Source organism: Strix aluco, chromosome 15, assembly GCF_031877795.1.
Source record: "Strix aluco isolate bStrAlu1 chromosome 15, bStrAlu1.hap1, whole genome shotgun sequence".
Taxonomy (NCBI): domain Eukaryota; kingdom Metazoa; phylum Chordata; class Aves; order Strigiformes; family Strigidae; genus Strix; species Strix aluco.
In genome coordinates, this window is record NC_133945.1 from 6,185,297 (window position 1) to 6,212,213 (window position 26,917).

General features: G+C 54.2%; 1 protein-coding gene across 1 annotated transcript; it reads right to left on the reverse strand.

Moving 5' to 3' along the window:
- Nucleotides 1–3,322: 3,322 nt before the first annotated feature.
- On the reverse strand, nucleotides 3,323–25,798 carry SYNGR3 (synaptogyrin 3). Its single transcript, XM_074841324.1, has 4 exons — nucleotides 25,665–25,798; nucleotides 14,355–14,595; nucleotides 8,259–8,401; nucleotides 3,323–6,080 (listed from the first exon to the last, which is right to left on the reverse strand). Exons 1-4 carry the CDS (start codon nucleotides 25,761–25,763, stop codon nucleotides 5,871–5,873), a joined length of 693 nt encoding a protein of 230 aa, XP_074697425.1. The 5' UTR covers nucleotides 25,764–25,798; the 3' UTR covers nucleotides 3,323–5,870.
- Between the last annotated feature and the right edge of the window lie 1,119 nt (nucleotides 25,799–26,917).

Below are 26,917 nucleotides of genomic sequence, written 5' to 3' on the forward strand. Positions count from 1 at the left end.
CGGTGACTCCCCGGCAGCAGCGGCGATGGGATGGAGGGACAAGAGTCCTCCCCTGGCTGGAGTTCAGTGTCTGGTTCTCCCCCATCCCAGCAGACCAGGTTTTGTTATTTTTAACATGTGGGAATAAAGCTGACGTTAATTTATGTAATTTTTAGTGAGAAAACACTGCTTTTATATAAGCATCATTTCTATGAAATTGAGCTGGGGGTATGACTGACGAGCTAGTCCTGGCTACAGAACCTTTCCCTTGCCTTACCCTTTTTATTTTCACTTGCAAAGTGCTTTTTGGTTTCTTTTCCAAGTCATTTAGACTCCTCAATACCTGAACGAGTTGTATTTGGCCCCAGGGCCAGGCTGCGCCCCCTGAACTGGGGACGGACGCGGGGGGGGGGGTGAGGATTATTTCCCCACACGGCTGTTTAGAAAACGCACGAATCCGTGACACGTGGTGACACTTCCCTGGTCCCGCCTGGAGCGCAGCGGGCTGAGATTTGATGCCAGCTGCCCCCACCATGGGGCTCTGCCTTGGGTTTGTAACGCCCGGGGCAGCCAAACGCGTGTTCTCTGCGGGAGGATCTTACATCTTCCCTCGATTTTTTTTTTTTTTTCAGTTAATTTCTGTTAGCAGATACGTAGTTCCCAGCAGGTGGGTGCTGCTCTAAGTTTCCTCGAGGTGATCGATCTCTCTTGGCCTGATGCTGCAGTTTCCTTGTTCCTTGTGCTCACCTGATTCAATAAAGTATTACCAAATTTTTTTTCAGGCCGCTTCTATTCATTTTTTAACTCTTTATTGAAAATAAGTTGCAGTTGGTACACAGACACTGAAAATACATAATCACAGATTGTTCTCTCAAAAGATTTTTTTTTTATATATATAATATATACAAAAGTTGTAAACATTTTTAACTTATTTCCATACACAGCCCACTTTATACCACAATGCACATAAGGTTAGTGACAACTGCAACTCTTTGAAGCGGTCTGCTTATACAGAGGTATCTGCAAAAAAACTTCCCTTTGCAAACCACATTTGGTATCAGTTTGATATTAAAACTCTTCAAGAATCTGAGGTTTAAATGCGTATTGCAACAAAATCCAGGCAGCTGAACGGGGGTTTCAAGTTGATACAGTGAAGGCTGTTTCTGAGCCTCGGGGTGGGGGGTGGGGGTGGGAGAGGGGCTCCTGGCCAGGGCGGAACCAGCCCCCTCTGCTCCCCTGACACGCTGAAGGGAAAACAAAGGCTGAAGGGAAGTCTGCAAATTTATATATACAGTAGCTTTTATCGAGGGAAATACCGATTCCATGAAAGGGAGGGTGGGATTTACTCATGAGCAGCCAGTGACCACAGTTGGGTTAGTTTGAAGTGACCTGGCTGCGGCAGAGCGAAGGCAGAGCCAGCCCTGCACCCTTTTTTGGGGGAGGTGGGAGAGAAGAGCGGGGTAGGAATTGGCCCTGGAAGGAACTGCGGGTCGACAGAAATCAAAAAGAAAAAGCCACAGTTGTCACTTGCTGTTGTAGCATGAACTGAGGGGAAACGTCCTACAACATGTCCAGGTAGAACAGCCAGTGACGTCCCAACTGCGTGTAGATGTGATTTTGCTGGGGCGGCGGGGGGGGGGGGGCTGCTCAAACTGCGGGGGCTACAGGAGCGTGTTAACGGGGGGGGATTGTTTTACTAAGTCTCAGTTAAGCAAAACTTCCACCTCGCTAAGAATAGCTTAAAATGTTGGGAAAAAAATGCCAATTCTTTCAAATCTTTTAATATGCTTAAAATAAATACACAGAACTCATAATGCGGTTAACTTCAGTGCTGAGACGTGTCTGTGTTGTCACAACTGAACCTCCTGGAGCAAGGTGATTTGGCAGAAAACGCCTCCAGGAAAGGTACGGGAGTGTGTGAATTCTATTCTTTGCACCCAAATTCAGTGCTAACACTACGCAGAAGCTTTTGGCGCGCTACCTGGGAGCAGCACGATCCTGCCCTTGAGCTCGCTGCTGGGCTTCTGAGCTCTGGGGGGAGAACAGCGGCTCTACAAACAGCTCGGGAGGATGAGGGGGGGGCACAGCACCACCCTGGCACCTGTTTGGGACGTTTGGGCACAAGGAAAAGCCGCGAGTGCTACTGCACCGAATGCGCTGGGAGGAAAAAAGTGGGAGAAAGAAGTACGAAGGCTGATGTTACGCATACTTGAACCCCAAATAATATACTAGTTATTACACCGACAGAGCTAATTCTCTAACCATAAGCCCGTAAGGTTACACGTGGTTACAGCCCACACCTGCACACACTAGTCTGCCTGACGAGTCACGGACACTCCGATGCGCTACGACAGTCACGGCACTGCGGACACCGAACGGCTAGCGGGGACGCTGCGGGGGCTTGCAAAGAGGAGTCTGGGCACGGGGCAGGCACGGGGCCGGCGTCTCGCCCTGCCTCTGAGCACATTTTTTGTTCAGCAGGGCCTCGGTGGGTGCTGCTGCAGGGCCAGGGAGCTACGTGGGCCTTTGGCAACGGCCTCGCTGACAAACCAGAAAATGGTTTTTGTTCAAGGTGGGCAAACGCTCTTTCCAAGGCGTGAGGTGTCGTGGTACCACGTTAACTATGGCTTGTCCCGTCCTCCCTGGCTGACACAGCCTCGGCGAGGCGACTGCGTGCATAAACCCACCACTAGTGCCTGGAAAAAGAATCCACCAGTTGCAGGCTGCCTGCCTGTACGTGCTGCCTGTCTCTGCCTGCAGCGCCGGCTGCGACCCGACCCTTGCCCATGCCGCCCCGGCGGGGACGTCCTCCCTCCGCCGACGGGGACTGACCTTGTCGGTGGCAGCAGGAGCAGGGTTAAGCCTCCTTGAGGTGCCTGTTGTGGCTGGACACGTTATTCCCGGCTCTGGTTTAATCAAGGAGCATCTGTTCTGGCTTCCCGCTGCCAGGAAACCTCTTGGGCACCCAAGCCCCTTCCTCCTCCTCCTCCTCCTCCTCCTCTCCTGCCCAGCAAAAGGCAGCCAGGTCCTCACACGCTCACCGTGCCGACTGCAAGTTAATGGTTAAGACTGACTTTTGGGGAGCTGGAAGAAGCCGCTGACCTCGAGAAGAACAACAGTGCCTCGGCTGGGGGCTGGAGTCATGCTGAAGTTGTCCCCGTTTCACCGTTGCTGCTCTGAAGGTTAGTCCGGGGGTGAGAGCGTGCGTGGGGCGTGCGTGGGGCGTGCGTGGGGCGTGTGTGGGGCGTGTGTGGGGCGTGCGTGGGGTGTGCGTCCCCTCTGCGTCCCACCGCCAATGGGTGGGAGGGTGGGAGGAAAGAAAGGCAATGCAGGCCTCGGTGTGTACATTCAGATGTTGTAATATTCAGCATGGTTACACCAGGGGTCAGGACACGTCCCGCAGTCAGACAGAGCTTTAGTTCTTTACGGTTACAAGGAAACTCTGGAACAGTTATATAGTTAGAAAAAATACAATGTACTGAACAAACATTATCTCACATACAATCAATTTAAACATTTAAATTGATTATAATTTTGCTAAAATATTAACACAAGTACTGTTTGTGCTGCTAAAATTTCAGTGTTCCCTCTAAGGAAAATATTGCTACAGTTCCACCATACCCTGTATTAAAATCATTTTATTAAAATCCTTTGCTTTTTTTTTTTTTTAACCCAGCAAGACTGACTCTAGCAAAATCGCAAGGGTCCCGTAGTTAAGTTAGGCTTATACTGTACTGGGGTTTGGGTGTCCCTGGTCTGCTTAATGCAAGGATGTCTCGCTGCTCAGCAAGCCCTGCTGGCACGGGCCACCAGCAGATGCCCCTGGGCCACCTCTTGCTTGCTCCCCGCATTAGCCAAGCAAGTGACACCTCCGATAAAGCAGCGCAGCGTCCTCCTGCACCTGCTCCTGCCTCCCTCACCGCGGGCAGCAGGGCTGAGCGCTCCGTACCCCGCCAGCGTTTGAACCTCAAAGCCGGTGCGCAGGTGCCCTGAGGGAGACACACCTGAGGGGACAGCCCGCAGTGGGGACCGTGGCGGGACGCCAGGTCTCGGTGGCACCGTGCGCGGCTGCGTCGCGTGGGGAGGCTGCAGCGGGGTGGGAGAAGTGGCCAAATTGGGAAATGCTGCCTGAAAAATCCCGGCGCAGCTCCGGCGGCGTCAGGTGAGCGGGAGGAGCTCAGCGCCAGCACCTTCGCTGCAAACACACGTTTAACCCGGCCTGAATAGAAGGGGAGTCAAGTAATGCACTTTGTCACTGATAATGACTGCTCCTGATGAGATTTGCTGCTTATTAATTAATGCATTTATTTGCAATTTAGCAGCAGAAATGAGCTGTGTTAATGATGACAGAAAACTGCTGGATGTTTTTGCTACAAGGAGAGCCGGGGCAGTCCGGTAACTATTGCTTGTCACGAGGTCAGAAGGCAGCGCGCAGCGTTTGCCGGCGTAAACTGGCAAGGTGAAAGCCCAGCTCGCTGGGAGCTGGGAAAACCGGGGGCTTCTAAGGACGGAGCTGCCACTGAGGTGGTCGGGAATTCAAGTTTTAGCTCCTCTGTTTAGTCCTTAGTGACAAATAGCTCGGCTCACAGCCACCGCGCAGGCAGACAGGCGGGGAAAGCAGGCAGGTTGCTGACAAGGATCTACTGGATTTTGCACATTTAGTTGTTTTTGACAAGGCAGGAATTTTGCAGCTGAAAACCAGAAGTGAGCCGCTTTCCTGGGTGCTTTTCATTCACTCTCTTCTCCTGCTATCTGCAAACCCAGGGCCGCGAGCCCCCATGTGAGGGGCTTCAGTGGCCTGTAAAGTCTTTCCAATTCACCGTCTGAATTCTCATTTCTAGAGACCGTGGGGTAAAACGTACGTTCACACCTGAGGTTCTGCTGCAGCTGATGACAGATGGTGGCTGCTCCCAGTATAAAAATACAAGTTCAATGCCACTCCTAATTGACTTGGGATTTTGAGTCGGAGACACCCACCCCTTTTGTGTTGGCAGCTCTGGGTTTAAGCATGAGTAAGTCGTCAGCGTTGCCAACCACAAATTATTTGTAAATTTGCAAACTCTCCCAGCCCCTCGGTGAAGAAGTGGAACTGCAACGCGCCGCAATTTCTGCTGATGAAAGGCTATTCCTAATTAGCAGCCAACTATTGCTGAACTGGTTTCCAGTTTCAAACAGTAACTTTTGACATCCTCAACCAGAACCCTGCTAAAGCGTAGAAGCAATTCGGATATTCAACATAACCCCAACCTGCTGTGCCCCCCATGCCACTTGCGTCCTAAGCTAAGTTGGAAACACCTGTCTGGATTTTTGTTTTTCTTTTTTTGTACAGTAAATATATACAAATAAAAGTAACACAGACACCACTTATTTCTTTGTGAATTTGGCACTTTCCATGGAACATGTACAGGAAAGCTCTTCACCGGGAGCGACACGGGGCCGACGGCCCCAGCGCCGCCCACCCACCCTCGCCACCACGAGACCTGATTCTGTGTTAGCTCTGGAAGAACGTGATAAACAGCAACTCCTCAGCTACTGTGTTTTCTAACAGGAAAAGGTATTCTGGGCTTTCCCAGGCGCTCAGCAGAGCCCAACACCTACTGCCCGGTGTCAAGCCTCAGAGAGGGCATTTCGTCATCTTTCACCACGTGTAGGTGATGTGGTAGCAACCTTCCTTCCTTCTGACTTAGAGGGAACACTGCTTTTATAAAACCCTTGGACAGGTAAGACAAGAACCAATACCACTGTACAGAATTCACTGCACAACTAGCTAATAGTAAGGAACCCAGCACTGACTTGCCACATTAAGGAAATGGGACTGAATACATTTGCAATCAACCGGTTAAGTGTACTGCACCGTAGGACTCGGTCTCTCGGTACGCGGCCCTCGCCCCTCAGTACGCTGGCACTTGGTAACCTTTCGGGTTGGTGTCTAAGGTCTCGGTGAAGGGGGGGCTCTGGTAGGTCTCTGTGCTCTCGATGCCGCTGCCGGTGGGGTAGCCGGGATACGCCGCGCTGGGGTCGGCGGCGAACTGGTCGGTGGCAAAGAGCGACATGTCTGTCCCCAGGCGGTATCTCTGCAGCGCCTTCACCGCCAGCACGACCTGCCGTGGGGCAGAGGAAGGTTGGGGGGGGATGGCAACGCCCTGCCCAGGACTCTGCATCTCCCCAGGTCCCCACATCCCCCAGGACCCTGCATCTCCCCAGGACCCCATGTCCCCCAGGACCCCATATCCCTCCAAAACCCCACGTCCCCCATGACCCCACATCCCCGCAGGACCCCACATCTCCCCAGGACCCCACGTCCCCCAGGACCCCACATCCGCCCCAAAACCCCAGGACCCCCAGGACCCTGCATCCCCCAGGACCCCGCATCTCCCCAGGACCCCACATCCCCCCCAAAACCCCACATCCCCCATGACCCCCCATCCCCCTGGACCCCACATCCCCCCAGGACCCCACATCACCCCAGAACCCCACATCCCCCCAGGACCCCACATCACCCCAGAACCCCACATCCCCCATGACCCTGCATCCCCCCAGGACCCTGCATCTCCTCAGGACCCTACGTTCGCCCAGAACCCCACGTCCCCCAGGACCCCACAACCCCCCAGGACCCTGCATCTCCTCAGGACCCCCCGTCCCCCCAGCTCACTTCAAAGCACCGAGCGCACTGCAGCCCCCCCCAGGCGGCTGCTGGCCCTGCTCCCTTCTAGCCAAGAGCTAAACCAACCCCATACCACAAGCCCTAATGCTAAAGAAGCCATTTCTATGTGACAGGTTGACCCCCAAAGCTCTGCCTGGGGTGGGGGTCACACCCTGGGCTTGGGGTCCCCGGCTGCGTGGATTTGGCACCACTGGCACCAATAAACCCATCTGCTGCGGGGAGGGAAAGCTGCTGAGCCCTGAGCCGGCAAAATAGGTCAGTTCTGCCGAGACTCCTTCACCCTCTTCCAGGTTGCCAGTATTGAGGTCGCAAACCGTGGGAAATGCGGGCGGCAGAGCTGCGAGTGCACCACGCTCGCTCTTATTTCAGGAAGTTTCATTAACAATTCAATTAGTTTATAAATGACAGGCTCGGGGTGGTGGGGGGGATAAACCACCTACAGACACAGAGAACATCTTCCCAACCACCGCCCGGTGCCCGCTCCCTGCCGGGGCTGGTGCCGGTGGGGCTGGTGCTGGTTGTGTGCCACGTATCGATCCCGCGGAGCACCCGGGTTGTTAATGGGACCAGTGGAGGGGCTACTGGTGCGTCCGCACATCCTGGCCATCCTCCGTGCCGGCAGCAGGGCACCGGGTCCCCACTGCTGATGGGACTGGGGGGGAGCATCCCACCCACTGCCCTTCCCCAACGGTTGCACTGAACGGGCAGCCAGGCAATAGGCGGTGGAGAGGAGCTGCGGGGGAGCTGGGATTAGAAGAGATTTATTTGGATAATAATAGAGCAGGGAGCAGTTAAACTGGTAACTGGAGCCAGGCCTGCTGCTGGAGTGCCTCAGACTGGCTTTTGCCCCAATTCTTTTAAGGCAATATGGCATTAGTGCACACCTCGGGTGCTCTCTGCCCACAAAAAGCTCTCAGAGCAGGGGTGGTGGTGACTCAGGGGCCATCCCTGCTCCTCCACGTGCAGCCTCCAGAGCAGGAGCCCCCCGAGCAGCACAGGTACATGTGGGGTCCAGCAGCTGTGGACAAGGGGCCCCGCAGGTTTTGCACACCCCTGGCAGATGTCCCTTTGCCACTGTGTGGCCTGGGGATATACAGAGCCTAGAAATGGGAGCAAAAGGGGGTTTCTGCAAGCCCCTGCCTCCGGGGTGGGCAGCGGAGGAACCAGCCTGGCTTCCCCTGAGGGTGAGCCGATGAGCCCGAGAGCTCCCAAAATCTCTCTGCCATCCCGTGAGACCAGCTCATCGCAGTGATCTGCTGCTGGGGACTTGTTTGCTTCCAACCAAGCTGCTCCCGGGGGTCTGACGAAGCCATGAAATGAGGGCAGCTCGTGGCTGGCGACACGTTTTTGATACCAACGCAACTTTCCAGCTGCAGGAGAAGGGGAAGTCTGGAATTCCCCAGTGAGAGGGGACTGAGCTGATGCTTCCCGAGTAAGAAACCACAAGTTTCATCTCTATTTGGAGGGACTGCAGGTTTCCTCAGTACAGCCCCTTGCTGCCTACCAGGATTCACTTCTCCAAACCATGACCCAGATTCCTCCTCCCAGCTCAGTGTCGAGCTCACAGCAGGTTTCATTTCTCCTCTCCCCACCTTAGCTCCGAAGCTGAACTCACCCAGACGATGATGGAGAAGAAAGAGAAGGTGATTGCTGCCCGGGCGGCGTCTGCTCCTTGCGAAACACCTTTGCTCATCTTCGTCCGTTGCCACTGGTTTGCTAGGAAGCAGAAGGCTACAAACCACAGGAAGGACAAGAAACCTGAAAGAGAACAGAGCTGGTCAGTGCTTTACCCGCCCACCACCTCCTCAACCCCTGTTTGTTGATGCACAAACACGCTGTCGTCAAGATTTTCAAATAGCAACTGTGATCTTGGGTGCCTCGGCCTGTGCTATGGCCCAGTGCAGCTATTTTAAAAGAGGTTGATTTGCAATTGCCAGAAAAACAGGGATGGAAGGAACCTTGAAGTGTCACCCTGTGTGTTGCCTGCCTGAAGCTGAGCTCACTTGCACCTCAGCCTGATCTCAAAGACCTACAGGGACAGCACACCCTCACAGTCTGGGATTTGAGCCCGCTCGCAGGCACTACCAGCTTGGTTCCAGCACGCCCGTGTGTCAAGCCACCGTCCCTTCTGTTCCCTGCACACCACTAGCTCTTACAGACTTCAGACTGGATACTGCAAACCTCACCCAGGACGAAGCCTGCACCCCTGGGAGCAGCACCAGGCTGCTCGGCTGACGCAGGAGAAATCTTTACAGTTGTTCTGTGACGGGCTCTGCCTTGGTCCAAGGACACAACCTGAGAGCTTAAAAAAAGGCAAGGAACAATCACCCAGGAACATGGACAATCTGTGATTAACCCCTGCTCCGAACACGAGTGACCCTGGGATGTCAGTGCATCCCACGAGCGCAGCAAACGAGCAAGCGCTCATCGTGCGCCGTGCCCGGGGCAGGGACATGGCAGGGGCTGCCCACGGAGCTTCACGTGAGAGAGTTCTGCTCATCCCTGCTGCCCTCCTGTTTTCAGCCTCTCTGGGCTCAAGCAAAAACACTCTGGTGATTATTCCTTCCTGGAACCAAAGCTGGCTGAGCAAGATAGGGCTGCAGCTCCCCTAATTCAATCACCAGCCAACAGCACTGCCTGATGCCAAGGAGCTCAGAAAACAGTCAAGAAGCAAGCCCCAAGCGCACAGTGTAAGGAGCAGTGATGCTTTCCAGCGCTGGGAAGAGGAGCTGCACAACCTGGAGCCTTCCGTGACGCTGTTTTAAGGGTCTCCAGCTTTTCTGAGCATCCCCAGCACAAAGATTCTGGGTGTCAGTGCACGCGTGGATGCTGGGCAGTGGCAGGCGGGACGCTGAGCTACCCAGCACCTTCCCAAGGATCGTTAGACATTGGTATGAGCAGCCACACTGCCAGTCCCACGGGGCAGACGGCTGCAAAGCACAGTCTGACTGCAGGGAGAGGAAAGAAGCTTCCTTTATTCCCCTCTGTCTTGCCAGTTGTTCCTAAGTACGATATAAAACGCATGTGTGCATCCACATCCAGTGCAAGATTTTCGGGGCTCATCGCACACTTCACCTTTAATTCAGAATTTGCTTCTAAACGCAGTTTAAAAAGACACACTCCTCATCTTCTCTTGCACGACTGGGCCTGGGGCTTCTTGGCCAGCGATGCTTTCATCAGCCTGGCCATGCTTGAGCCCTTGAACTGCCCTCACAGCAACACAACCTCCAGCCAGGATCATCCAGGCTTTCCTTTTCCAAATTACAGACTAATACAACACCTCCTTTTTGCTGAATACAGCTAATGCCTGCCACCAAAACTGCCCCAAATCTCTGCATATTCATTTTCACTTCCCCTTAGGATGACCCCTTGTCACCAGCGTTAAACGAGACCTTTGGGGCTCATTCCTCAAAGGTCATCTTCACGGACAGAGATACTTTTTAGTTCCCCAGTTCTGTTATAACGGGGTGTCACCAGCAGTTGGCCCCAGTTAGGGGAAGCAGATCCAACCCCTAAATGTGGATGCAGGAGGATGCGTGCCCAAGAGACGGCATCGGATGACCAGTATGTAGTGGGTAGTGGTCCCCAGTGCAGGAGATGCTGAACCACATCTCCAGATGCTGCAGTGCTCCCACCTCCGGGTACTTGGGGAGCAAACACCACGGCAGCAGGGAGCACTGCCCTCCCGTGCTTGAGGAGCAAGCCTCAGTCAGGAGTTTCTTGCTCAAAAATGCACTTTTTTGGAGACAGCGGTGTTCAGAAGTCAAAAAACACAGAGATGAAATGTAAGAGCAACAGGTTAATTCAGAGCTGCGCCAGGGGGAGCAGAGGGATGCTCAGGGACAGGCTCTGGGGCCATGCAGTGCTGGCACCACAGGACACGGGGGCTCTCCAACAGGACCAGGCTGTGTTTTATAGGTTTATAGAGGGTGACCTGGTTCGGGAGGACCGTTTCTTTGTTTAACACTCAATCTAGTGCAGTTTGTCCTGGGCAGGACACTCCCGCAGAGCACCAGTCCCAGCCGCAATACGGGGGCTGCCCACCGAGGCCCCATCTGTCGTTGGTGCCTTCTGAGGGTTTTCAAGAGTTAAAATGACATCACGAACATCTCCAAACCTACACCGGCTGCGCTGGGTATTGCAGCTACCAACTTCCTCTGCAACACCCAGACGTTGACCTTCCCAGTGCTAAAACCACTCCCTGCTTCAGCCAGAAATGTCTAACTGGGGTCACTTCTGCTGCCACCCGCATGGACTTCCCAGAGGTTTTGTGACACAAAGACAAGATTTTCCCCTCTTGCCCAGCTCTGCTTGGATCCCTGAGAAGAAAAAGGATTCCCTCCAGTGCCCTGGGGAAGCGGGAAGGCAGGTATCGCTGCCAATGGGGGAGAGGGGTCAGCCATGGAGAGCATCTCCAGAAACACCAGCCCGGTGTTGTTCCAAGCTCGGAGGACTGACACACACCTGTGCATGAGATCAGACCTCCCAGGGAGCTCTCTGGGAACTATTTTTGTTTCTGCACCAACGCTTATTTTCATTTGTGGTCATGTTCACCTTCTGCTAGCACTCTTTTGAGATGAGACTTCACACCCGACAACGTGAATCAGAGGCACAGGATTGCAGGTGACTCCCATCGCCCCAGGCACCTCACGGAGAACACAGCTCTGCCCTCACCCAGCACCCACACGGTCCTGGTCCCGTGTGTATTTGCAGCATCAGGTGTAAGCGGGTGTTTTGGAGGTGTCTTGTTACCCACAAATTTTAAAACCCCAAGAATTGGGCTGAGCTGCCCAATTGTGCCAGCATGTGCCGGCCTCAACTCTGGCTGAAAACAGGCACAGTAGCAGCTCTGCACCCTCCAGCACCCTGGGGAAAAGGAGGATGCTGAGGAGCACCGCAAGAGCCTGCAGATAATTATCATTTTAGGATCTGCAGACAACAGAGTGCAAACACCAGGAAAGATGTGTTACAGCCATAATTACAGCCTGGTCCCAAGCAAATGCATGTCTACAGGAGCAGCTGTAAGAGCAGATGGAAGAGAAAATCGCAAATGCCGTTTGCACAGCATGGTGGCCCTGCCTGCACCCCTGCCCGCGCCCCTGCCTGCGCCCCAGCGTTACCTCCCAGCCAGCTCGGTGGCTCTGAGCTGCCACTGATCCGATGCACAAGTCCTCTTTCCTTCAAGCGAAAGAAAGTGGGGGTTAATGCTTTCATTAACTCCCCCCACAGCCGCCGTAGACAGCAACTGCCAGTTGACATCTGCTTCGCTGCCAGTCGGCACCAGGCTCCTGGGTGACCCGGGCAAAGGGCCAGAAACAACCTGATTTTCTCACCCCTCCCCACTGCCTGGTTTGTGATGCTCCCTCGTACCCCAGCATGTTCCTCAGCCCGTTCTTTCCCAGATGCGTTTTCAGCTTTTATATCAAGCAATAATGCAGAGATCACATATGGAGGGAAAGGATGAAACAGTTGCAAGGAAGCGGGAGGAAATCAAGCATCCCATCCTTGGTGGGGTGGGAATAAGAAGGGGACAGACTGAGAGGGTCACACAGGGGAAGTCTCCAGGGATTATTAATGTGGAGACAGTCAAACAAGGCAAATTACATGGGTCAGCTCTGCCTCTGGGCAGGTTGGGTGCCCGAGGCTGCTGGGAGCAGTGCAGGGGGGTACAGTGGGCTGCGATCTCTGCAGCTGTGGAGGCTTCACAAAACCCTGCACTTCATCTCCGCTGCAGGATCTGCTCGTATCAACACTTATTCGGGGAGCAACCGACTGCCTGGCATTTCCGTGTGAGTGGGTGTACAGGCTGTGGCAGTTGGGCTGCAAGAAAGGTTTGGGGCAGCCGTAATTTTAGAAAAGTGAAGGCACAACAATAAGAATGGGATAAAATACACTGACCAATTCCTCCGGCTGGAGCCCAGGGACACGCACCCTCCGCTGGGAGCCAACGGGGCAACTGAACATCAGCAGCGCCACACCGAACCTGGGCTTGGGATGGGAAAAACAGCACTGGGTGGAGACGTGTTCATCTGCGACTGTGTTACAAGAGCCCCCGGGTGTTTTTATCGGCACCAAGCTGGATCGCAGCACAGCATTTGCTTGGGTGCCCTGTGGGACATGGTTCGTGAAGTGGGAAAGCGGGGACTGTACGAGAGCAGCAAGAAAGGTCAGGAGCTCCTGGAGGGGAGATGAACCAGGCAGTGAACAGAGGCAATGCCAGGCTGGAGGGGAGCTGTGCAAGATCGCTCTTTGCAGACCTCAAGAGGTGACAGTGTTGGTCACAGACTCGCATCCACATGATCTGCATACAAGTGATTTGTTTTACCAGCAAGTGGCTTGCCTGTTTTCTACCAAGAAGAAACGGCCCAAGGGAGCAGGATATCTCTACCTGGACACAGCCTGAAGGCACAATGCACCTGGAGCACACACGTGGAGCCAGGGTGATCCTGGGGTAATAAAACGTCACCGCTGGCAGCACAGCTGCGTTGGGTGGATGTACGAGCGCAGACCTCTGGTGCATTGCTGCAGCCTGTCCCCAGGGCTGAGCGCAACCCCTGCACGGCAGAGACTCTGCAGGGCACAACCTGACTTCTCCAGCTTGCTGCTGAAGGCCGTGAACGTACCCGTGATGCATGACGAGAGCAAAAGAGAAATGAGGCAGAGATTGAGAGTGGTGCCGCTTCCCACAGGCCTGGCAGGGGAGAGGACGGCTGTTATGAGGTGGAAGCAGGGAGGATTGCAGCCTCGCACCGCGACACGCAGCATCAGCCAGAAGATGGATGTGATGTTCCCCTTCTGCCTGAATCGAAGGGTTGCAGGCACCGAGCCCCACGGAAGGGGCTGTAAATATCATCTAATGAGGGCTGGATGCCGGTGCTCTAGCACCATGGAAATAAGCTTTCCAGCAAGGAGAGAACATCCTTAAAAACAAGCGAGTGCAGGGAGGCGATGACAGATGTTTTCATTTGGAACCAGAGAGCCATCAGCGATGCTTGTGCTGGATAAATCACCTTCAGACTTTGCTAACCCAAGAGCCTGGAAATGGAGAACATCAGCTGCAGGCTCAGCCAGGCAACTCCCACAGCAGCCGAGCGGAGGACGGCCTCTCCCGGTCAAGGCATCCCGCCCGCTCATGTTCACACAGATCAGCCCAGGTCAAGGGGCTCAAAATGGTGTGGAAGATCCATGTCAGCCCTTGGGAGCCCCAGACCCACCTCACAGCGCAGCCCCGGGGGCAGAGGGGGGTTACAGTGGTGTGTGGAAGCGTGTTCCTGCTTTGTTCCAAAACACACATGCACAAAGTGAAAACAGACCCACATGTATCTGATGAAACAACATTTGCTTGAGCCAAAAACAGGAGATGTGGGAGGGTAAAATACCCCGTCTGGTCTGTGAGATGTGACCCCCAAGCCTCACTTCTCTGGGTGGCTTCACCGAACCCAGCTCAGCGAATGTCTCCGGTTGCACAAGTGACACAGACGAGTGGGACACACCCCTGTCCCCAAGTCACCACACACCGGCTTCCTCGCTGCTGCCTCAGAGCTGACAGCTGGATGGGACAAGCCACCTGCCACCCCTGTTCTCCCTGCCTGAGGCACACAAGTTGTGCCACACCACAGGAGGAGAGGGGAGGACTCAAGCATGGAGCTGCTGGGAGCTGCCCACGGAGCCAGCATCGTCCTTCGCAAGCACAGCAAAGCCAGAGACATACCTGAAAAGCCGAGGTCCAGCAGGACGGCCCGTTTGCGGTCCTTCACGCTGCTGATCTGCTGGAAGTAGAGGTCCACGACAAAGAAGAAGATACAGCCAAAGAAGGCAATGATGCCAACGGCGATGCCGTAGCTGCAGGCACTCTCATTCTCATTGAAGATGCAGAGCAGCTCGGGGTCGTCGCTGCCCTTGTTCACGTAGCACTCGTTCACGATGGAGCCAAACACCACGATGGAGAAGATCTACAGGAGGAAGGAGAAAACACAACTTGCTGCTGTTTACATTTAACTCTGTTTTCCAACAGCAACATAATTGGATTCAATCCTGTCTTTGACTCCATGGCAACGTGGCATTTGTGAGACAGATCCCGGTTGGTGGCCCCAAGCAATGGGCTGGTGGATGGTACCTAGATCCTCCTCACAGCCTGTCTGCCTTTCAGTGGCTTGGCTTGCAGAGTATTTTAAGAGATGTTATTCTCCAGTCAGGCTAGGGAGGGAAAAAATAAATAGATGGGCCAGGTCTCTGCACAGTCTTTCTGCTCGTGCTGCTCTCCGCTGTCAGGCTGTGCTCGATAAACCCTCTTGTGTCACTGCGGAGCGGGGAGAAATGAAGTTACAGAGGATAATTGAGTTGCTGAGCAGGCTGACCCAGGGAAGGACTAGATGCCTGGTGGAGGGAGGATGGGACATGGCAGTGTGGGGAGGTGGGGCACAGGGCAATTTTTCACCTGGCTTAGCAGGGGTTGAAGGATGCAGCGTCTACATCCATTATCCAGTGACCTCCCCCTGCTAGGGGGGATGCTGGTGGCTGCCTAGGTCCCACTGCTGGGACCTGAGGGTGTTTCCTGTCCCTGCAGGCAGGGAAGGAGCTGGATGGCAGCACGCAGCGGCTACCTAAATTAATACCATTCACAATGCTGCATGCTAAAGTAATTCCCTTATCCCTCTAACACCAAAGGCAGCAAGTGGAAGCCACGGGACCAGCTGCGTTACAATTCGCTCTGGAACCTGCTCCATTAGAGCCTAGAAAGCGCTGCACAAGCTGCTGTTTGGATTTCAAGGCTGCGAGAAGGGAGGGAAGCGAGGTGTGCAGACACCCATCCATCAAGCTGTGAGTCTCTGATCTCGTCCCTCGCTGCCAGCACGGGCTCCCCGCATCCCTGCACGCCCCCCGCCCCGCCAGCTCGCAGGACACAGCTGGAGGCTGTGTATGCAGGCAAAGATAAGAGGCTCCTCCAGCACACCCCAGCGTGGCGGCTGCCCAGGAGCAGCTGGAGTCTCAGGGTATGGTGCAGGTCCTGCTCTGGACACCCTGCTACATCTTCTGAAGTGACAGCACAAGGCGAAGTGCCCAAGACCAAGACAGGTAACAGACAGAGGTGGCAGCCAAAGAGCCACATGATAAACCACAGCTGGTGGCCTTTGCAAAGTCACCTGTGTCTCACGCTGGTCCCCGGCCGTGGGCCACCTCCTACAGCTCTGCGCTCCCCAAGGCAAGCGTTAGCAGAGCTGGGTGAAACGGAGCAGGAGCCGCTATGAGCAAACCATTCAGAAAGCTCTAACCACTCTTTAACATAATATTGTGATAGACATTTTCTCCCAAGCACTGGCCAAATGCCTCACTCCTTTCTGCCCCAAAGGATTTAATTCGATTTCTCTCCTTCAAACTCCTTCCAGTGCTGGGGTGAAACTGGGCCAGAGCTTCTGCCTGAACCTACTTATCAACACAAGTGTTCCATTAACAAACACGTCTCAGATTGTCTCCACTAAGTCTCCTCCAAACTGGAGAACAAAGAAGTGGATCTGCGAAGCACTGAGCTACTAAAATGTGAAGAGATCGGTGAGGGATATTTTTTTTTCTCTGTAGGGTGTCATCTGAAACAAATGATGAGCAGAAGCAGACAGAGTCTCTGGAGTACATCCTCCCTCAGGTGTGTAGGAGCTCCTGCAAGTAGCAACCCCAGCACCCCCTGCCTGGGACTTTGCCACCAGCTTCTCATGCTGATATCTGCAAGCACAGGATGGACGAGCAGGTTGCACCATGCTTTCTCCGGCCTCCAGAAACCCACCAGCAGGACAACCGGGGGCAGGGCTCATCTTTAAACCCTCTTAACCAGGAGCTCTCCTAGCGACAGCAGACTCTTATGGCTTCTAGCACTTAAAATTCAGGCCATCAAAACACATTGTGTACCTGCCATGGCTGCCCTAGACCCCCGCAGGCTCTGCGCTGGCTCCTTGCCCCATGGCCTGCTTAGTTGAGGGGACCATCATCTCCATCCCAGCGGAGGTGAGGACGCATCCCTGTCTATGCGACGGGCAGCAGGAGTGGGTTTAAGCCCAGGAAACGCTCCTCAGTCTCAGGAATTAGCCCGTTCTTGAAGGACACCCTCCTAGAAATGTGGGTCCTGTCCCTCATCCACCCCCAGCTCAGCTCAGCTCTGAGCACCAGCCACAAGCTCGACGGCAACCCAAATGACCCGCCTGCATCTGCACCCTCTTCCTCGCTGGCGCCGCGCTAACGGAGCGCTCGGCTGTCACACCGCGACGGGCACATCATCATCATGCAAACAACAAGAGGGTTGCATTGTAAGAAAGAAACAACAACAAACAGTAATAATAATTTTCCCAGTGCTTTGGCAGCAGCTGTAATATCAGCAGTTGTAAAAGTCTGTTCATAAATAATGCAAAATTGTTATTTACCATCAGAAATAGCAGCAGCATTTATAAAACAGGCCCTGGAAGAAATAATGTGATTCTGGAAAACATGAATAATTGAGAACCTCTGATTCCATGGGATTATTTCTCTGGCAGGCCGTCGAACTCATACTCCGCTTCTCCGATATGTGTTTTACTTAATCCTCCCAGGATTAACAACCTGGTCTACTTCTCTGTGTTTTTGAGTGCCAGTTTCAGGGGGTGAGGGAGGGCTCCCGTAAATACGATTAAGGACGTTACAGGACAGGGTGTCTGGCTGTCTGCACGCAGGTTTGCACACCTGGGATGCCCAGGGAGCGCTTCTGGGATGGCCAGAGATGGAAAAAAAAAGATGTTTCACCGCTTAACTTCAAACTCCAGAGGGTTTTGTGAAGCACAGCATCCTTCTTGCTGCCAGAGACCTGAGCAGCTCACCCCACGAGACCCCCTCGACTGGGCGCTGCCCGCAGCGTTCCGATGCAGCCAACATGGGACACGTGGCTTCTTCTCAGGAGGCCAAAATAGTAATGAAGTGCAAGCACACACATTCGATAGATGCGCTCCAAACATCAGCGCTGGCTGAAATACTCCTGTCAAAACACGTTTTTCAGTGAAAACAAGTCTTTCCATGGGTTTTCTCTCCCTCTCTCCGTGACTGAAAGTTTATCGTTTTTCTTAAAAAAAAAAAAAATGGTGCTGGTAAAACATTTTAATGAGAATAGATTTGGCGTCTTTCTAAGTATAGATGAAAAAAGAAACTTGAGAAAATGTGGGTAGATGGGGGAAAATAAAACCCATACAATTCTTTTAAAAGTTCATGCAAAACAAGTGCCATTTTCCAATCACCTCTACAAATTGCACTTGCTCAAACTCACAACCAGTTCATCAGAGACTTGAAAGCCAAAATACAAGGTCAGATTTTCCACTGTGAGTGAGATTTTACAGGTCTGAGCAAGGATGCGTGAATCCTGTTCTCCAGAGGTGCTCCTCTGACTGCCACCTCCTCCTGCCCGTCAGGTCGGTCCCCAACGCCGCAGCCCCCGTGACTGAGCATGGCAGTGACAGCGCCCGGGACCCAGTGCCAAGGTCACTGGGGCATCTGCTGTGTGAGCCGCTGCGTCCCAAGCCCAGCCACCCTTCTAACGGGGCTCTTCCGTATCTCACGGGCGTTGTGAAGGAGTCTGAGCATTCACAGGACGCTCCATTTTCCCGCTGAACAACCCAACACAACATGCAACACATTTTGCTCTCGCTGGGTGAACCGGTGCAAGACCCAGTAAGAAAACTGGATTATCTCCAGCCACCCCAGTATGAAATCACATCCCGCCTGCCAAAGCTTTCACAGAAATCTGCTTGCAGCTCGGGGTCTCCTGGCCAGCAGCCTGGCGTGCGGGTTGCCCAGCCCGGTGTCAGAGAGCAGCTGGGAGCCCCCGGCACACGACTCCGGCAGCTCCGGCGGCACAGACCATTCCTGCTCCTCTCCACATTCAGCTGCGGGGAGGGATGGGAAGGAGGAGAGTTGTCTTCTCCTTTCCATTAAGACTTGCACTTCAGCCACATAAAGGAGCTGCTGTGCCTCAGTCACGCCCTGGGTGGGAGAACAACGCCGGTCAGGGAGATGCACCAAGTGCTTGGACCCACGAGGATGCAGCTCAGCTGCTCATGCAAGTGCAAAAGGAGCTCGTGTTGCACCAAACCAGCAAGAAGCCAGGGAGCTCGCTTCTTAATGAAAGCCAGCTGCCCAGTTTCCCCCAGTTTAAAGCTTGCTTCCGAGCAAGAGGGGCCACCTCACCAGGCCAACGAGCATTTCTGTAACACTGGACAAAGGGACAGGTCCCAGCAGCGATTGGTGATGGGGTCTGGGTACGCTGGCCACAACAGACTCTGGAAAATGGCTGGTGCAAAGCCGAAACCAGAGGGGTTTTGAGTATCACCCTAAAAACCTGGGAGAGCACCCTCGGGATGCCGCTTACCCAAGGCTGGAGGCTGCGTCTGGGCAGGAGCCTGCAGCTCCACGGTTGGCTTTTGGTATCCAAAGTACCGGACGCAGCTGCACATCTCACCTGCTTTCCTTGCTTGCTGCCCACCTCCCATTTTCCCCACTCACCCTATTTTAGGCAAGACCTCTTGCCTCTTTTGCCCTCTTTGGCAATGGCTGTTAAGTGCAGGGGACCATGACCAAGTGCCTGGTGCCCCGCGCTGGCAGATGCCCTGGCAAGGCTGTGCTGGAGGGGCTGGGAGGTGATGGCACACGGCAGGTAGGCTGCCGTCAGCATGGACACGCGGGCAGCCCTGCAGCAGGAGACTGTGTAAAATCTCATTCTTTCCCCAAAAAATGCAAAGGGGGAGCCTGAGAGGGCAGGTTTCTTGCTCAGGCACTCATGCCAGGGCTGCTGGACCTGCGGACACCGTCAGTCCCTCACAGGAACCAAGGGGACTGGGAGTGCCTATGTGCCCCACCATGGAGACACTATTTTAAGTGTGCATAAAGCTGGGAGACCTGCGGCTGCCTTCTCTGCACCAGATTTTTACCATCTGGAAGAAGGTGGCTGGCCAGGCTGCCTGGCTCAGTTCTGTAATTATACTTCACAGATCCGCGTCCCCTCCCGGGGCTTGAGCTGGCTGGACCCCAGGACATGCACATTTTTTGTCCACGTTGCTTTTAGCCTTCTGGAGCCCAGGCACCTAAAATGTGCTTCAGGAGACCTCGCGGTCTGAGCACAGCCATCACAAGGAAAACAAAAAGCAAATAACGCAAGACAGCACAAGCTGAAAGCTTGAGTGTGTGAACTGTCAGCCATTTTAAGGTGAGATGTTTCCACTGATGATACACTGTACTTTGATTTGGGACCTATAAAAAACATTACCAGAAGGTGTGGGGTTGTAGGAGACTGCAAAACCTTGTTTTGATTACACAGGCAAGCAACCATTAATGTCAACATCAAGGAAATTTAATGCATGAAGAAAAATAAGCCACCGTTGATTTGCTCTGCTGTAGCTCACAATCAATGGTGTTGGGCACAAACGGCATGCACAGAGAGCTGGTACCAACGTCTGGGTGAGCCTTTGCCCCTCTAACACGAGCATCAGTGAGGCTGATGCCACCCTGCTTGGCACCCTCCCCTCCTCGAGCCACCACCCAGCAAGCAAAGGATGGACCACCAAATGAGAAGGGAAAACAAGTAAGGTCAAATCAGCACAGGCCAAATCCTGCCTAGCACTGAGCGTTTTCAGAAGCCCCCGTTAAGCCCTTGTCTTGAGTCACACCTTGTGCAGATACTCCGCTCAAGGATGAGTTAGACCCTTGGCAGAGGGCCAGCCTCCTTCAACACCCACCAAGCTCAAATTCTGGGGGAATCGGGTCCTGGGTCCCTCTCCAGTTTATCTTTACAGTTGTCAGTCACGGGGAAGTTTCCAGTACAGATCTGCATAATTTATTGGAGGGTATGATGACTAAAGAACTACTTTAAGCACTGCCAGATCTCCCACAAGGACTGTGGATATGACCACAAAGGAAAGACCTGACGCAGTCTCTGGCACAGAAAGAGGTGGTATGATGTTGGCCGTAATAGGTTTATGGACATGTCTACCAGGCTAATCAACTCGGGAAGGATGCATATTGATGACCACATGACTGATTTTTACCAAATTACTTTTTCTAGTGTGGCAAGAGATGCTGGCTGAAACACAGCGCCCATTCAAAGTTCCTAATCTAGTAATGCAATCTGAGCACATGGCAAGCCAGCAGTGTTTTGAACCAGGGATGACATTTAGCAGCGTTTTAAGCTCAGATGTAGCGAAACTTCTGCATAATTCCATTATCAAAAATGTTAAATTTAAGTTCTGCCTTTAATCTACTGCCCACAGAAAGAGAGAATTAAGACGGAAATCTGGTGACCCTACTGAAAAGCAGCCAAGACCAGACAAAGTCCAGAGCAGCTAAGATGATGATAATGATTCTTATCATCACTGCAGGCTCCTTAAGTGCCAGACCAGCCTTGCAGCTCTTCTCTGAAAGCCCTGAGTGCTCAAGAGTCAATGAAACCCCTGAAGACCATGGGAGCTCTTCGGCTCTTGCAGCACCGGGGCTCCCACGGGCTCAGTGCTTGGCACGCCAAGTAGCCACCTCCATCTGCATCTGCAGGACACCTGGAGCAGGTCTGCTCCAGCGAAGGAGCTTTCCAGGCTCCAACTCCAAGCCTTTACAAGAGCTGTGTGTTGTAGCCCTGCAAACCCAAACGTACACACCACAGCACCGCAGACCAGCACTCCTGCAGCTTCACCCTGGGTGTGAAACCCCACAGAAATGCTCTGCCTGAGGGTCCAGGGTAGTGACAACCCTGGAGCCGTATTCTTCTTTGTGGGCTGCCTGGCTCTTCTGCCTGAGCTTGTTTTATGCAATAAAAATAAACATACCTTTTCCCATGAGCACAAATATTGTCCTTTCCACCCCTCTGGAGCAACAAAATAAACCTGGACCAGGACGGAAAGGGCACATGCTCCTTCCCTTCTAGAACCACCACCTATTTCTGGCACACTTCCGGCACACCCCTTACCAAAGTCACAACTCAGCACAGCGCATTTGCCTTGCTGAAAGACAATGAGCTGCTGTATTATGGACTAAGACCCGTATCAGTGCAAAGCATAAGGGCTTTGCTGGATCTGAGCCGAAGTAACCTCTGGTCATAAAAGTTCCCTACCGCAGTATCAAAGGCCACAGGGACTGCCACTTTGCTGTCATGACTCTGCCAATAATCAGATTTGGCTGCTCTAGTTCAGTCCCTTAATAAAGGTTTTGTTCTTAAAAGCATAAGATTATTGCAAGGAAAACCCAAACAAAATATCAGGCCTAATGAGATAAAATACTGCACAGGGAAAGCTCGCTCCAGTGACCCAAGTGATGAACTACAGATTCATTCAACTTTAAGAAACAAGAGATAATAGCAGCAGATTGGGTCAGGCAGCTGCCAACGTGCCAGTTGCAGGCAAGGTTGCCCAGCTGTGCAGGTCATGCAGGCAGCAACAGGGGGGTCATTGGAGCAAGAAACAACCATTTGAAGGAAAATACTTCTGTATTCCTCTATGCTGTAGCAAAATAGGGACCTGATCTCCTGCTGAGCTCCATGGAAGCAGAGAGAATGCCTGGGTGGGTGGAGGGAGGCAAGAGTGGCCCAGCCCTTCCAAGCAAGCTGCACTGGTGGGTCTGGGCACCCCGCTTTTACTGTTGCTCTTACTGAAATTCACAGGAATTACTGAAAATATTTTCCGGAACTGCTTTTTAAAAGTCAAACCTAAACCTACGTTAAATGAACGGAGCCCCTGCAAAGCTGCGGGGCCATTTGAAAGTCTAGCTGGTGCTGGCAGTCACAGAGAAAGGAACTCACGATTCTGCAGGCATCCTTCATGAATATCGAGTTCAGTTTGCTGTGCAAAAAACGTCTTAAAAGGAAACCACAAGAATGATCACATCTTCATCTGACAAACTGCATCAGACGGAGGGGGAAGAGATGAATGAGGAACTGTTAAATGGTTCTTTCCAGCTTTTGATTTTACAGCTCAAGCCAGGAGTGTTTTTTTTTCCTTCAGATACTCAGAATTACTATATCTGTCAGGGAGATGTTGGTGTGTGAGGTAGAATCAGGAATCCCCTTTCACCACCACTTACATTTGGGGATTTCTACACTGAAGTCACCATTCACCTGCCAGTCCCTTACATGTTAGCCAGCACAAGGTCTGAACCCCCCGCCCCGAAGCAGCTACAAAACAGAGCTGGATGCTCCTTTGGTGGTAGCTCGTGGAACTCCAGCAATGGCCATCAGCCAGATCGGCACCGAGTCACTCGCATCAGGCACATGAGGCTGGCCCTGAGCCTCATTGTGGTTCTCCATCGCCCATACTCCCACCCAGACCAGCACAGCTCAGGCAGCTCCCTCCCCACAAAATTAACATCATACACGCAGCAAGGGTTATACCTCCAAGGTTTGATCCAACTGCACAGGTTAAACACATTTAAAAAGATGCAACAACAAAGCACAGGAAGGAAAACCACATGAAGAAAGCCCACCCCAACACCTAAACTCAGTCATCCTCGAAGCCTCAGCCAAGGGCTTTCTGAATAACCATCCACAGCTGTTATGTGCAGCCACAGGCAGCTCATCCTCCCCGTGATGGCAGGCAGGGAAGCCTGGGAAGGTTTCTGTTTGCTTTGTGCATGGGGGAGCATCACGGCGGGGTGTTGGTCGGTGCCACCCGGCCGCCAGCACGGTGCAATAAGGAGCAGACGCCGCCACATGCTACGGCACTGCCGCGCTCTCCCGGGGCAGCAATTACAAGTGTCAGGGCAGAACAGAAAGGCAGCAGAGACCTCACAGGCAAACCCTTTTGGCTGCCTCCTCTGTCCAAGCTCTCCATCTTGACATGGGTCCCATCTGGCAAGAGCAGCAAAGCAACCGCTCAGGAGGAGCCTGGGCACATGCTGATTTACAAAACCTGCAAGAAATAGTGATGGCCATGCAGGCAGGTGGGAAGGAAACCTCCACACGTCTCTCACCTGACTGTGGTCCCTGCCTACGCTGGAAAGGAGCCATAAATGCTGAACAGGTTTAAGACACAGGTAACTGGACTGGAACAGCTGAGTGAAGGCCAGTCCGAGCTCTGAACCCCCAAGCTGGAGCAGCAAGGGAGAAGGGTCCCCGACAGATCTGCCAGTCAATGTGAGACCTGGGAAAAGTGGTCCAAAGGGCTTTTGACGTGACCTTCTGCAGCCTGATCCTCAGCCCACTGAAAACAGCAAAAAAACTTTCTTTGAGCTCAGTGGGCTTTGGAGACGACTCCAAATATTGCAAACAGTGCCGCTTGGGACAGAACAGTGTGTATCTTACATTTGTCCATGTCAGTGCCCCCTGCACTTGTTTAGAGTTGATGCGTTTCTGTAGTTGTAAGCACTCAGTTTTCACAGATTTCCTGTGAATGCAGAACCATGAAATGAGTGACTTCTCCATTGAATAAACCAGCCAACGAATACATGCATGAATATTTCCTAAGATGAGATGTTTATTTTATCTCTATATTCCATATTCTGTCCCTGTTTCCCAGCAGCATCCAATCTCCTTCTGTATGACAAGGATGGTGAGCTCTCTGGGTGCGTGGTGGCAGATTTATTTTACAAGGAGCCTAACTCATCCTCTGTGGGTCAACCAGCAATTTGTCTAACCTTGACCAAAATCAACACCATTGCCAACAGTTTGCCACTGCCACTCGAGGAGGATCTAAGCAGATCCAGACCAAGTTTTCTGGACTGAGGTAATGCTTCTAGGAAACGACCGCTGCTAGGTGCCTGAACCCTGCGCAAAACACCCCATCCACCCCAAGCTGGATGCTCCAGACCCATACCTGGGCTTCCTTCTTCTCCAGTAACGGAGTTGGGGGCTTTCTCAAAGCTCTGTAAAGCACACTGGCTCCCATCCAGCAAAACACTTAAGTATGTGGTTTAACTTTAAGCATGTGATTACAGCTGGAATTGCTCATGGGCTTAAAGATAAGCACATGCTCTCATGTTGTTCTGTACAGGGCCTCGGCCGGGGCACCCCACCCCGGAGAGCCCCACAAAGGCACCCACCGTGTTGGCTGGAAGGAGGGCTGCTGAGGGGGGCAGCACCTTCTCATCACACCTTTCCTTCACTCACTGCCTGCCTTTGGCACTGCTGAAGGTGACACAGAGCCAGGATGGGTGGCCCAGGGCCTCTGTGCAGAGCAGAGGTGTGACACGGGTGAGGACGAGCCCCCCAGGCCCGGCTCAGCTCACCCGCAGCCTCCGGCCAAGCACCGGAGCCAGGAGCCGGTCGCTATGAGAGCGGGGCAGATCCTCCCCACGGGGGGGCTTTTGGCTTTTCGGCCAGGCATTGCTGACCTCCCGGGGCCACGCACACTTGCAGATCTCAGCAGATAAAAGCCAGGCTGAGGGAGGCAAATTAGCAGTCGCCCTCACCCGCCGGGCACCACAGCCCCTGCGAACATCAGCGTGCAGCCTTCCAGTGCTGCTTATTCACGGACCATCGGCGAGCGGAGCCTTCCCTGAGCGGCTGCACAGCACATTCCACCTCCTGCTCTCCGCTCCGCGGTAGGAACTCAGAGATGGGGATCGGCCAAAAAAGATGCCATCCTTTCAGAAGAACAGGGGGAGCTGGGCAGGGCTGGCTCTCGGATTTCTTCTGTCACACGCACGCACGCATGGGGCTTGGAAGGAAGGAAAATGTCCTCTGCCTCCTGATTTACACCCCATCCCCTTGCCCTTTCCTCAAGCACCAGGGCCAAAACCGGTAAGAGGCAGCGGCACATCCACCTGCCCGCCGCACCTTGCCCCCGTTCCCAAGGAATCTCCCGTGGGAGCCAGCGAGCCCCGCCGGGACGCGGCCAGCCCCACGCCACAGGGCTGGCCACCACCCGCCACGGCTGCAGAAGCCCCACACGCTGCCCGAACGCTGCCCGATGGCGGCTCCCCGCACACCGCACCGGGCACCGCACGTTACACCGGGCGCTGCCCACCGCGCAGCCGGTACCCGGGGCGCTGCCCGACGCCCGCTGCCGAACCCCGGCCAGAACCGCTCGTTCCACCTTACCCAGGTCGTCACCCGGAGGATGGTTTGAGGCTGCTTTAGGAAATCCACGGGGTCGATGGCCCCCCCCGCCCGGCCCGCTCCGAAGGAGGCTCCTTCCATCTTCCCCCGCCGCCCGCTCCGCGCCGAGCCCAGCCGTGCGCGCCCCGCGCCGGCCGCGCGCCTGCCCCTCCGCCCCCCCCCCCCCCCCCCCCCCCGTGCGCCTCCCGCGTGGGCTCGTCCGCAGCGCCGCGTGCGGGCGGCGGGAGGAACCACCCGCGGGGCGGGGGGATGGGACCGGCAGGTGCGCGCTCCCGGCGCGCTGCCAAAGCCCCACACGGCGAGAGCGAGGGGCGGCGGTGGGATGCGGCCCCGGACTGCCGGTGTCACCGTGCTGGGGACAGCTCACGGTGGCCACGGTCACCGTGCTGTGGGTGGGGACAGCAGGGTGTAGGGCCAGGTTACCTCACCCCGCTGGGGTCACCGCGCTGTTTCAAGGATGACTGTGCTGTGGCCACAGACACAGAATCCCAGAAACATCTTGGTTGGAAAAGATCTTGAAGATCCTCCAGTCCAACCCTGAACCTCACACTGACCGTTCCTAACTCCACCAGATCCCTCAGCGCTGGCTCAACCCGACTCTTCAACCCCTCCAGGGATGGGGACTCCCCCCCTGCCCTGGGCAGCCCATTCCAACGCCCAACAACCCCTTCTGCAAAGAAATCCTTCCTAAGAGCCAGTCTGACCCTGCCCTGGTGCAGCTTGAGGCCATTCCCTCTTGTCCTGCCGCTGGTTCCTTGGCTCAAGAGACTCATCCCCCCTCTCTGCACCCTCCTTTCAGGCCATCATGCTGCTTCTGGGTGGAGTGCGGTACAGGCTGGGGTAGGGTGTTGTTGCAAGGGTCACTGTGCTGTGCCAGCGTCACCCTGCAATGACAAGGCCAAAAAACCCCACCGGTCACTCAAACCAGGTCACTGCTATGGCCAGGGCAACCCACATGGCTGGGGTAGATGCAGGGGCCCAGCACACAGGGAGGTCACCACACTGCTCAGCTCGCCCCTGCTGCAGACGCACACCCTGCTTCCCCCAAGAGAAACACCCTTTCCGTGCCCTGTATCAGCAGAAGGGGCTGCCGTCACCTCTGGCACCGCCTCGGTGCAGGCAGGGCTTTCGGCCCCACAGCACGAGCGAGGCGCTCCACGGGCAGCCGGTGCGGGGCCTTCGGCTGAGCGCAGCGGCAGAGGGAAAGGGCTGGCAGCCGCTTTACGGCGAGGGAC